Source organism: Bufo bufo, chromosome 1 (genome assembly GCF_905171765.1).
Source record: "Bufo bufo chromosome 1, aBufBuf1.1, whole genome shotgun sequence".
In the NCBI taxonomy this organism is placed as follows: domain Eukaryota; kingdom Metazoa; phylum Chordata; class Amphibia; order Anura; family Bufonidae; genus Bufo; species Bufo bufo.
The window spans coordinates 773,839,289-773,852,576 of record NC_053389.1 but is presented as its reverse complement, the minus strand read 5'-3'; the positions used below and the strand labels follow the sequence as shown (position 1 = coordinate 773,852,576).

General features: G+C 44.2%; 1 protein-coding gene across 1 annotated transcript in view; it reads right to left on the bottom strand.

Annotated features, from left to right (window-relative positions):
* Positions 1 to 2,318: 2,318 nt before the first annotated feature.
* LZTS1 (leucine zipper tumor suppressor 1) overlaps positions 2,319 to 13,288 on the bottom strand; it is a 29,527-nt gene continuing 18,557 nt past the window's right edge. The window contains exons 2-4 of the mRNA XM_040415824.1: positions 6,128 to 6,590; positions 5,254 to 5,880; positions 2,319 to 3,970 (exon numbers count right to left, since the gene is read on the bottom strand). Coding sequence (XP_040271758.1) covers positions 3,464 to 3,970; positions 5,254 to 5,880; positions 6,128 to 6,493 — 1,500 coding nt within the window. The 5' untranslated portion in view covers positions 6,494 to 6,590 and the 3' untranslated portion in view covers positions 2,319 to 3,463. The remainder of the gene's footprint in view (positions 3,971 to 5,253; positions 5,881 to 6,127; positions 6,591 to 13,288) is intronic.

The window sequence follows — 13,288 nt, the reverse complement described above, 5'->3', positions numbered from 1 at the left end:
TCACACGTTTTTCCGGATCCGGCGGGCAGTTCCGGCGATGGAATTGCCCGCCGGATTCAAAAAACGCTAGTGTAAAAGTACCCTTAGGTTATAAAAAAATATACCAAGCTCTGAACATCTCACTGTTTAATTATTTATCAGAAAATGAAAGGAGTATGGCACAAGGGTAAACCTACCAAGATGTGGCCGAACACCTAAACTAAAAGCCTAGGCAAGCAGAGCACTAATTGTGAAATCAGCCTACGGTCACTCTGGAGGAGCTGCAGAGATCCACAGCTCAAGTGGGAGAATCTGTCCACAGGACAACTATTAGTTGTGTACTCCACAAATATGGCCTTTATGGAAGAACGGCAAGTAGAAAGCAAGCCATAAGAAGTCCCGTTTGTAGTTTGACACGAGCCATGTAGGGGACAGAGCAAACATGAGGAAGAAGGTGCTCTAGACATGAGACCAAAGTTTAACTTTTTGGCCTACAGTAAATGCAAAAAGCTATGTGTGGTCGAAAACTAACACTGCACATAACCCGAACACACCATCTCCACTGTGAAACATGGTGGTGGCAGCATCATGCTGCGGGGATGCTTTTCTTCAGCAGGGACAGGGAAGCTAGTCACAGTTGATGGGGAGATGGATGGAGCTAAATACAGGGCAATCCTGGAGGAAAACCTGGTAGAAGCTGCAAAAGACTAGAGACTGGGGCGGAGGTTCACCTTCCAGCAGGACAACGACCCTAAACATATAGCCAGAGCTACAATGGAATGGTTTAGGTCAAAGCTAATTCATGTGTTAGAATGGCCCAATTAATGTCCAGACCTAAATCCTATTGAGAATCTGTGGCAAGACTTAAAAATTGTTGTTTACAGATACTCTCCATCCAATCTGACTGAATTTGAGCTATTTTGAAAAGAAGAATGGGCAAAAATGTCATCCTCTAGATTTGCAAAGCTGGTAGAGACATACCCCAAAAGACTTGCAGCTCTAATTGCAGTGAAAGGTGGTCCTGCATAGTACTGACTCAGGGGGCTGAATACAAATGCACTCCGCACTTTCTAGATTTTTATTTATTGGAAATTTTGAGAACTGTGTATCATTTTCTTCTCACTTCATACATATGTACTTGCTACTTTGTGTCTATCACATAAAATCCCAATAAAAATACATTTACGTTTGTGGGTGTAACGTGAAAAAGTGTGGAAAAGTTTAATGAATACTTTTTCAAGGCATGGTAAATCCAAAACTGGCCACCAAAACACTCCCATTGAGATGAATGGAACTGAATTTCTTTACATTGACTTGTGTGAACATATCCTTGGCGTCTGTTTTCCAAAAAAAGAGCTTTTGGTTGCTTAGTACATTCTCATCCCCAATATATTGTAATGGTGGGGTTTTCACCATCTCTACCAATACATGGAGGTCGACCTGGACATAACTTTTAACTATATACAGCTATATATATGTTATTGAAATTAAGAATGTGAAGATGTTTTTGTAATAGCCAATTTTTTTTACAGAAGGCTTTTCGATTCTCTAATGATTAATTGCATCAAGCAATTTGGTTTTCCTTATAAGGCTACTTTCACACTCGCGTTTGGTGCGGATCCGTCATGGATCTGCACAAACGCATCCGTTCAGATAATACAACCGCATGCATCCGTTCAGAACGGATCCGTTTGTATTATCGTCTTGAACACCATTGAAAGTCAATGGGGGACCGATCCGTTTTCTATTGTGCCATATTGTGTCAGTGAAAACGGATCCGTCCCTATTGACTTACATTGTGTGTCAGGACGGATCCGTTTGGCTCAGTTTCGTCAGACGGACACCAAACGCTGCAAGCAGCGTTTTGGTGTCCGCCTCCAAAGCGGAATGGAGGCAGAACGGAGCCAAACTGATGCATTTTGAGCGGATCATTATCCATTCAGAATGCATTAAGGGCAAAACTGATCCGTTTTGGACCGCTTGTGAGATCCCTGAACGGATCTCACAAATGGAAACCAAAACGCCAGTGTGAAAGTAGCCTAAGGTGGAAGAAGTTAGACAAAAGTATCTATAAGATGTGGTGGATCATGCAAATTTTTATAAAAATATAATTTTTAATAGTCCGCCCTGATGACCATCTCATCGAGGAAGTTTGAATGACTAGCTGGCAATACAATGCTAAAAAGAAACCAAAAGCCAAAAACAACCATCAGTGGTGACCAATAAAAGGACATACAAAACACTATAAGTCATCATCACACAGCGACACATCATCTTGGAGATTTCTTTATTTAAATAATTTAAACACCAAATTTAAGATTTTGTCACCCAGTTAGCAGCTTCCAGGCTGCACCAGACACAAAGAAATATGGCTTCCCCAACCCAAGTATTCGGACCCTACAGTCCCACCCGAAAAATTAGCAAAAGTGTGTTGGTGTAATATCCCCACCACCCATACATTCACAAAGGCTTAGCATCACAATGGCCATTTATTACACTCAAAGTGCATCTCTCTATGGCATGTTACACACTTCATGTGATTGTCTGGCCTGCAAATGACCAGCAGTGCATTGTCCAGCTTGACCGGCCTATGAAAGAATTTTCTATTAAAGGTTCCACTAGCCCTGCCGTTAGTCCGTAAGTGCCAGCTGATTCAAATGCTTGGCATGGTAATGTTGTTTTTGTTCCACCTTCTTCTAGTATGTTGTCCAGAATTCCAGTCCTCTGCCAAACACCAGCACAGTGTTTTTCCATTAGCACCACTTTCCATCAGAGGTCAATGGTCAATGTTCAGTAGCGTTTTCTGTATGCAGTAGAGGACCGTTCTAGTGGTTGTTCCGTTGCTGGTCACATACATATTTATATAGTATCTGTTCGTGCTCATACCATCAGGGCACAGAACACTCATAGATTGCGTGCAGCACAAACTCCACAAAACATTGACCATCTGTGGTATTGTGGTAATTTGCACAAAATGATCAAGGAACAAAAAGAACCATTTGGGTATTAGAAGAAGGGCTCCTTATACACACAAAATATACTGTGTGAGCACACATGGCAACATACAACCACTCTACAAAGCACACAGCAGGCGATACAATGCATTCATCTTACCACTCAGACTCACGTGACCATACATGTTCTTCAGACTCACTCATATTTTCTTCCTCACAAACCATGTTCTTATTCCAATCATTCTCACTTATCATTTATACAAACGCTCAGAGGCGAAACTAGGCTTTCCTTCATGTTTGATACCTTAGCTTTGTATCTAAATACCCTAGCTGCAAGACATGACAACTCCAACATCTACCACTTAGAAAACATGCCACACCAGGCCTTCCCTAGCTAAGCCCCTACACCACAGTATTAAGATTGTCATCTGCAGCCTCATAACCAGTTCCCCTGTTCCATACATCTAGTCACAAAGCACTCAAGCATTCTCTCACCGATTCATACCTGTTCTCCCACACCACTACTCCAATCATATCTCTGTGGCTAATATGTCCTGGAAGGAGAGCTCCATATCGGGAAGGGTCATGATGGGCCCATCATCCAGGTCCTCTCCACTCAAAGCCCGCAGCCTTTGCTCTAGGGCCTGACATCGTTGGCACATATGAAGGTAGTTTTGCTGCAACTGGCGCTGATAACGGATGACCTTTTCTTTCTCGTCTCGCCATGTCTTCCTCTCCCGCTGGAAGACATCCGTCATCTGCTCATTGTTCTGTCTTTCCGCCTCAAGCTCTGTGCGGAGTGTCTCCAGCTCGGCCTCTGATGATGCCGTCTCTTCTCTCTCCTCTCTTTCTGCTTCTGCTGCTCGTAATCTTTCCTCTGCTTCCCTTGCCCGCTGCTCCTGGACCTCAGCTCGGCCTTTGGTCTCCCGCAGTTGGGCTTTCAAACTGAGAATTTCACTGGCTCTGAGGGAAGACTCTTCTTGAGTTTCCCGTAGCTGTTGGCGGAGAGATGCAATTTCTGATGATTTCTGGCATACCTGTAGGAAGTAGTGAACAATTAGATTTAAAAAACTAAATTTTTATAGTCAGCTTTTATAGTCAGCCTTCCTCAACCATGACTCTCTTCTTATACTCTCTTCATTTTCATATCTTAAGAAAATTATAAAAAAAATTCACAATCTGAATCCATAAAATATTGTCTGGATTGTCTACTTTGGACAATTCTTAATAGCAGGGGATGCTTATTATTTAGAAGGGTTCCCTGACAATTATGGTATCTTGCTACTGAGACCTCCAGCGATCACCTGTAATCTGATATCAAGTGTTCAATTTTGCCACAGTGCCACCACAGGGGAAACTAAGCATTACATGCTGCTTTGTGAGCTCTCAAGTGATACTGGCTAGGTCACAAGTATAGATAACGCTTTACACGCTATGGTTGTGGTGCATGTATTGCTTATATTCCAGGAAAATCTCCCTTCATAGGCAACTGTATTCTATGCAGTTACATATGTCGCCCAATGACTCTTATAACTCTTAGATTATGTTATAATAACAGTATACACTCTTTTGGCATATTCAAGTGTCTGATTGGTTGGGTTCCGACACCTGGCACCATTTGAAAACAAGCACATTAATTGCATAGTGGCTGTTTTTGGTATTCCACCCCAGGCCCATTCACTTGAATGGGACTGAGCTGTGCTTTGGCCATGTGACCGAGGAACGTGACATCACTGGCCTAGGAAGAGGTTGTGGTGCAAACAAGAAGGGCTAATTGGTGGGGGTCCTGGGAGTTGGAACCTCACCAATCAGATACTGATAACCTCTGACATCAATATTCTAGTCCAAGAAACCAACCCCTCTGAAGACTTCTTTATAGGAAAACCAACAGTATTTTAAAAACAATGTCACTAAGCAAATCAACTCTATTTCATATAAGGTCTCTACTTCTGTTACTCAGGAGGTGCAAGGTGCATCACCTGTCACTACTGAAAAAGGTGCCACTGTCCCTGATGGCTTGGGTACCCAAAGACTGTTTTTATGATCCCATATTTGTTAGCCAGACCTACATGGAAAGGTGGCAGAATGCAGCTACATGCCCTAGTTTATTGATTGTATTACTTGGGCACTATATGGTACATCATATGGGTCACATGAAAAGAAGGTACTGCACAGGGTTTAAACAATCTAAGGGATATGAGATATAGATTTGAGATATGGATTAAGGGAAAAAAATAACCCACAATCTCCTCCTCAATTTGTTCTGTACCCTATAAATTCACCTTTGTCCATCGTTTCCTAAAAATCTTTATAGTCTCACCTCCCACTGTGTTTCATCCATTGATGGACTAATGGAAATCTTCTTCTCCTTTTCATATGCTCGGACCTTGCTTTCCATAGACTCTCGTTCCTGTGTCACTTGAATCTGTAACTTATGCTGGCCTCTCTGACCCCTTTGAGAACTTTGCCTGGACCTGGAAGGACCTCCTCTGTGACCTTCATCTGTGTTCTCACCGGGTTCTGATCTTGCCAACTCTTCACAAGATGGAGGAGACCTTAAACCTGGCTTGGGTGGTACACTGAGAATTTTATTAGTGTTCCCACCATCTGACAAAGACATTGCTCGAAGGCTCAGCATGTTGCTTCGGGAACTCTGGGTGATATTGTGGGCACTGCCCCCAAAACGACCTGTTGGCATTAGTAATGCATCCAGTTGGCATGCTGTTCCCAGCTTGCTGGGATGTGTTGGAAGGCTAGACATGGAGTTTCTACCGGATTCTGACATGCCACCTATGCAGTGCCCACCCCGACTTTCTGCCTCTCGCACCCGATCTGGTCGGTAGTACAGTGAAAGTTGAGGCCCACTCTCTGCGGCTGGGTAACAGGTGACTGCTGAATTTCTTCGCATTCCAGGCTTAAGAGGTGATGGGCGCAGGGCATTCATTTCCTGAAAAAAAAGGAAAAATGTTTTGATACTATTAATACTTGTATTGTAATTACGGTAGCTGCATTTATCATGATATTCTGTAATTCTTCCATAAAATAAGTCCTCTTAACTTAAGTCCAGTTACAATCATAGCCTGGCACAGCCGAGTAGTTAGAACATAAGTAAAATTTACGTAATTCACCCTGCAAATGAGACGTACCAAATTCAAAATTCTACGTAAGGTTATAGTCCATAATGATAATCTTACCAGTTCTAGCCGATTGGGAAAGTGGATCATGCTCGGCTGGTTACAGGGTTTGCTTGTTGGAACAGGATACTCCTGGACGGGTTGACTTTCTGGCTCAGTGTTGGTCACTCTTTCATGATAATCCTGCCTTGGACCCACATGCGATTTCTGGCTTACTTTAATGTAGAAGAAGTCTTCACTCCGACCCATCTTAGAGCCCCCTCCCTTGGCATGTCCTGATTCCTGGGAAAAACCAAATCGGAGGATCCCATCTGAGCAACGACTCAGTTTCTTGAGGTGGGGTGGTTTTCGCCCACGATGCTGAGAACCTCTTCCTTGCTTGCTGTTAAAGCCATGCCCAGAGAGGAGGCTACCCACGCTGCCCATTGTGCCTCCAGTATGGACAGGTAGAGGGACCAGTTATGCAAGGAGCTAGGAAGCAAAGGTCATATCCCAGGGTCACCCATCTTTTGATGTAAAAAACCTAAGGGATAAAGGAATACGTAGTTAAATTTAGCATTATATGGTGACTAAGCTTTATGTGCAATGTCCTTCAAGACTTTTGAAGATCCACTGGTGGGCCTAGACTCTTACACAATACTAGACCCACGAATCCACAGAAAGACAACCCCATTTGGAGGTGACTTTGGAAACAATTGCTTGACACTTGGGTCTATTTCTTATAGGATGTTCACAAATACAATGTAATTAATAGTCGGCATGCTCATGTTCTGTTATAGATGGAGGGCTTTAATAATTCCCTCTTATGGCCCCAAGCAACCACAGTCTAGCACAGCTCAAATATAGCTAGTCTTAAATGATCTCAAGAACAAATAGAGTTTCCTAAAAGTATATGTCTTTTTGATAGGACCCCAATCAGGGCTGTAGCTCTAGAGGATGCAGAAGTAGTAGTTGCACCTAGACCCTGATGTCTGAGAATGTCTGAAGACTCTTCTTCAACAGTACACATGGTAGGTGAGGAGCCCTGTTACAGATTGCACTGGTCTCAGGAGTTAGGACTATAACTTGAAACTTAGTTATAGTCCTGTCCTTAACCTGTTTATGACCGGTCGACTTTCTATTTTTTCATTTTCGTTTTTTACTTCACTTTACCTTCCCAAAGCCATAACTTTTTTTCTTTTCTATTCACATAGTTGTATGACGGTCTGGTTTTTGCGGGAGGTGAAGCAACCAAAAAATGGCAACTCAGCCATGTTTACCATATGGGAATAAATATTTTAATATTTTAATAGTAGGGGCATCTTCACATGCAGTGATGCCTATGACGCTTATTTTTTATTTTGGGTAAAAGATGGTACTTTGAATTTTTTTTCTTTTTCTTTTTATATTTTTTAAAAATTTTCTTTTCTTTTTCTTTTTTTTTACACTGTTTAATAGTTCCCATAGGGAACTATAAGAAGCAATTATTTGATTGTTTCTCTCATAGACTCGAATGCATTAGCGTTGGAGTCTATCAGAAATACACTATGGGGGAGATTTATCAAACTAGTGTAAAGTAGAACTGGCTTAGTTGCCGATAGCAACCAATCAGACTCCACCTTTCATTTTTAACAGCTTTGGAAAATGAAAGGTGGAATCTGATTGGTTATTATAGGCAACTAAGTCAGTTTGCATTTACACCAGTTTGGTAAATCTCCACCTATGTTCCTATGGAGCCCGGTCACAGGCAGGGGCTTCATAGGAACTAATGTGCTGCAGCTGTCGTACACTGCATCGGGCTCCCTCGATCCTTAGCGGGGGGATCTGGTGCACAACCAGCAGCACGCGCTCCCGGTTTTTGACCGCCCATAGGCCGTGGTCACATTTGACCTCAGCATCTGAGGGATTTAATGTGTGCAATCAATGTTCTCGTCGATCGCATACATTAAGAGCAGGCACCCTCCGGCTATAGCCATTTACTGAGCGCTGATGTAAATGTACATGAGGCGATTGGAAAGGGGTTGTCCCACAAAAAATATTCTACATTTTTCAAACCAGCACCTAGATCTGAATATTTTTGTAATTGCCTGTAATTAAAAATTTAGCATAGCCACTGAGTAATTCAATAAAATTAATTTGGACGGTGCCACCTGCTGTTTGCTCTTTTTCTTTCGCTGTCCTGCTCGCTGAGATAGAAGCTCATGCTCAGTTCCGTCCTTCAACTGTCACAACCTGCAGCAGAAAAGACACGCCTCCTCTGAGAAAGTTAACACCCCCGAGCTTCCAGCTTGAAATAAATCTACAAGAGCAATTGCAGTAATGGATGGGTAGATCCATGTGATGTACAGGGCTGGTTCTAGCTTTGTTAGAAAGAGACTGTCATGTACTGTATGATGTCTGATTTTCATGTTTTACTTTAGTCATGGGATAACCACTTTAATGTTGCTGGGTCTGTAGTAACATAGATGTTATATATGGCATGATATAGTAATATCCAATACCAGGTGTAGGATTCATAGCATACATCGCCAGTGTCTTCAGCGTTACACCTCCATACTAGGTAAATACTAATAATGGCACAGTCTGACGCACTATGTATTAGTGTATACTTGGCAAGCATCTAGAATAATTTACTAGACGGGTTTCTACCCAACGACTCCTCTGATAAGCACTCTCGTACTAAACGCTCTCTTTTATATATCTGCATGGATTTACAGGACTATTAGGTATAGTCATACAATTTTCCACCTGCTGGTCAGCTTATTCTGCACTGAATTTATTTAAATTAGCATGGCGAAAATGAAGGAGGGGGTGGTGTCCTCTAATTATCCTTCTGAAAGCACCTAGACTCAAGGTAGAGATGAGCCAGGGCTCTGCTCACATCACACATTAAAAGGCTTATCTAAGCTTTGCCTAAATTCTGTGTATCAGCTAACCTGTGGAAGAGAGAAGGTTTCAGCAGGACTTACCCTTCCGTCGCACTGCTGATTCCACATTCTCGGCTCTGACCGCTGGACTGCTCGACTGGCTGCAGGCTCTACCGCTGAGGTCCAGATTGGATGAGCTCCTGTATCATCTTGTTTAGGGCTCATGCACTTGAACGTAACGGCTCAGTGCCCGTCTTGCGCAATCGACTTGAATGGGTCTGAGATCCACAAGATACAGCCAAAGATAGGACATATCCTATGTTTTGTGGTAAGGAGGCACGGATCGGAAGCCCATGGAAACATTACGAAGAGCTTCCTTGGGCTTCCTGGTCCATGTCTCCGCACCGCAAAAGATGAGACATGTCCTATCTTTTTGCCATATCTTGCTAATCGCGGACCCATTTAAGTCAATAGGTCTGCATCTACAGCACAGAGTGTACATGGCTGGTGCCCGCTATTTGCGGTCCGCAGCACAGGCACGGAGCTTGAACGATCACGTGATCAACTGAGGCACCGGCAGTGAGATGGAAGGGTAAGTACTGCTGAAACTTTCTCATTTGCACATATCAGCCGATACACAGAATTTAGGGAAAACGTGGAGAACAGAACCCCTTTAAGAGCCTAAGGCCTCTTGCACACGAACATTGTGCATCCGTTCCGTGCAATTTGCGGTCCCCAATGCACGGGCAACGATGCGGCCGGGACGGATCGAGACCCATTCAACTTGAATGTGTCCGTGATCTGTCCGCACAGCAAAAAAGTACTATTTAGTTGCAGTGTGGAGGCAAGGACAGAAACACCATGGAAGCACTCTGTAGTGCTTCCGCGGGGTTCCGATCCAAGCTTCCGATCCGCATCTCCGTGATTGAGGACCTATTCAAGTGAATGGGTCCGCATCCATGATGCCTGTGTATTGCGGACCCGCCGTATGCGGACATGCGGCCACGGGCACGCAACGTTCGTGTGCAAGAGGCCTAAGTTAAATGTGAGCTCCATTCACCTGATGATGGTCAAAAGAGTCCTCTTGGCCTCAGTTGATATGGAATTGCCTCTAACACAGATGTGAATAGAGACCTAGCCATAGCAGCCAAGTTATACATGACATTAAAATAATATTAGGATGCTACCATGCCCCCCTGCCGCAACCAGTGGCTGCACGAGTTTTCCACAAGCATGAGAGCCCACAGGCAGGCATGGTCTTGCCGCATACAGCCAGCAACTGATCCACACCATGAGGAGGGGTCGCAACTTTAACCCATTAGTGACCACCAAGAACCCTTTTTACCTTGGTCACTAAGGAGCCTTAGGCCAGGACATTGCCTTTTTATGGCAGCCTAGTCTAAGAGCAGGAGTGCAACTCTAACAGCCCAGACTGGCAGAAGTTCTGATCCTGGTGGTTTAACTCCTTAGATGCCACTGCCAATAGTGACCGCGGCATCTAAGAGGTTTAGAGGGAGGGAGTTCCCTCTGTCAGGCATCGGCACCCCGACAAATGAAATTGCGAGGTGCCAAGGGAGTCAGGAGCCCTAAGGGCCTGCCTCCAGTGTATGCCGATCAGGCTACGACTCTCTGGCGCAGCCTGACGGTGCCTGTCAGTATAGCATTGACAGCATATTACACTGTACTCCAAAAGCAGCACAGTGCATTATAGAACTGAACAAAATATTGCCTGTTAAAGTCCCATTGTGGGACTAGTAAATGGTTAAAATATTTAAATAAAATTTTATTAAATAAAACATATCTTCAAGTTAAAAAATGCACCCTTTTCCACGTAAAAAAAAATTCCTTTTGATGGAAAAATTGCAAAAATAAGATCCACTCCATATATTTGGTATCACCGCGTCCATAATGACCCGCACTACACAGTTATCACAAAATTTATCCTGCACTGTGAGCTCTGTCATCATTAAAAAACTGAATAAAAAGCGTTAAAATGTTGTTATGTACTGTACCCCAAAATGGTACAGATGAAAACTGCTCCGTGGAAAGAAAAATAAAAAAGGCTTATGGCTCTTGGGATGCAGCAATCCAAAAACATTTTCTTTTTTTAACCCCTTAAGGATTGGCCCATTTTTGTTTTTTGCTAAAAAAATTTTATGTTAACTCCCCACCTTTTCAAATTTACGCTCACATATTTTTTGCGGGACATGTTATGTTTTTCAATTGTACCCTTTAATTTACCATATCTTGTGTTGGAAAACACAATATTTTTTACTTTTTGCTAATTTTTTGTTGAAAATGCGATCTTCAGATCGCTTGTCTCACAGACTGCAATAGAATACTATTGCAGTCTATGGGGTTCTGAGACAATGCCTGTCTGCTTTTCAGGCAGTTAATCATGACAAGCCTGGGAACCTCCACAATGCCCCAGCTGATCGCAAAGTCATGTGACCGGAATATTGTAGTCGGAGACTCTGTGGTGGAGGATAGAGAGCACGAACTTGGGATGATGGAAGCCAGCTCCATCTTGTAGGACAGATGGACAAACAAATAGTTGAAAAATGGCTATGAAAAACGCACAGTGTCATATGCATGTAGCCTAAAAGTTAGGGCCCATTCACACAACCAGTTATTTTTGTCCACATCCGTTCCACAATTTTGCTGATCGGACGCAGACCCATTCATTTCAATGGGGCCGCAAAAACGGATACAGTCGTGTGAAAAACCCCAGCATCAGTAGGTTATGTGTAAACCCCAGAATGGCACCATTAAGAACTAAAACTTCCCCTGCAAAAATCAAGCCCTCATATGGCTACATCGACAGCAAAATCAAAAAGTTACAGTTCTTAGAAGGCGATAATGAAAAAATGAAAAAAAAAAAAAAAAGCCTGGTCACTAAGGGGTTAAAGATCCAATTCATTAGAGGTTAATTGAATATAGAAGTATAGACGTTAAGTTCAGATCTAATTAACCCTTGGGGCTCATGCAAACGAATGTGTGCCGCCCGTTCCGTGCATGGGGGACGGCAAATAAAACTGTCTACGAGAGAATCTTTCTTTGGCACCCATAGCAACCAATCACAGCACAGCTTTCATTTCTCATAGTGCACTTGAAAAATGAAAGCTGTGTTGTGATTGGTTCCTATGGGCAACAAAGCCAGTTTCTCTTTGCTGCATTATAATAGTGTTGGGCCATATTCACACACTCCGCTCCTAAATCTTGACAGAATCGGCTAACATTCTGCCAGCAAAGCGCGTGAAAGGGGTATTTTATGCCCCATTTACATGTCCAGACAAAAAAAAAAACTGTGCAAAATCATAATATATATCTGTTTAACTGTGGATTTCTGCCACAGATTATATAAAGAAACCCATAGGTTAAATCTTTTTCATGTGAACATGCCCTTATGGAGGTTTCTGTGACTGTTGGAAAATGGGCAGACAAAGTTAGGCCTCGTTCACATTTCCGACGTGTGTTGTCCACATTTTCATATGATAGCACATGCAGCCATTGATTTGGTGAGCACCCGACCATTTAGGGAGGGTGGGCACGGACTGGGGGTCCCCTCCCCCCCTCTCTTGTTCCCTATCCCGTTTGGTGGAATAATGGGCCCCATGTGGGTGGAGCGTTAATGAGGGAATCCGGCCGTGTAGGAAGGGGCGGGCAGTGTGCTGGGCATATATACTCTGTCCCACCTCTCATCTTCCTCTTGAGCAGAAGCGCTGTGTCCCTGCCTCCCTCCCTCCCTTCCTCCCTCCCTCCCTTCCTTCCTTCCTTCCTCCCTCCCTTCCTTCCTTCCTTCCTTCCTCCCTTCCTCCCTCCCTCCCTCCCTCCCTTCCTCCCTCCCTCCCTCCCCCCCCTCCTCCTTCCTTCCCTCCTTCCCTCCCTCCTCCCTTCCTTCCCTCCCTCCCCCCCTTCCCTCCCCCCCCTCCCTCCCTTCCTCCCTCCCTCCCCTCCCTCCCTTCCTTCCTTCCCTCCCTCCCTTCCTTCCTTCCTTCCTTCCTTCCTCCCTCCCTCCCTTCCTCCCTCCCTTCCTTCCTCCCTCCCTCCCTCCCTCCCTCCCTTCCTTCCTTCCTTCCTTCCTCCCTTCCTTCCTTCCTTCCTTCCTTCCTCCCTCCCTTCCTCCCTCCCTCCCTCCCTTCCTTCCTCCCTCCCTTCCTTCCTTCCTTCCTCCCTTCCTTCCTTCCTTCCTTCCTCCCTCCCTCCCTCCCTTCCTTCCTTCCTCCCTCCCTTCCTTCCTTCCTCCCTCCCTCCCTTCCTTCCTCCCTTCCTTCCTCCCTTCCTTCCTCCCTTCCTTCCTTCCTTCCTTCCTTCCTTCCTTTCTTCCCTCCCTTATGTTGTCAGGTATGGAGGTAGTTTCTCGGTTCGTGGGTTT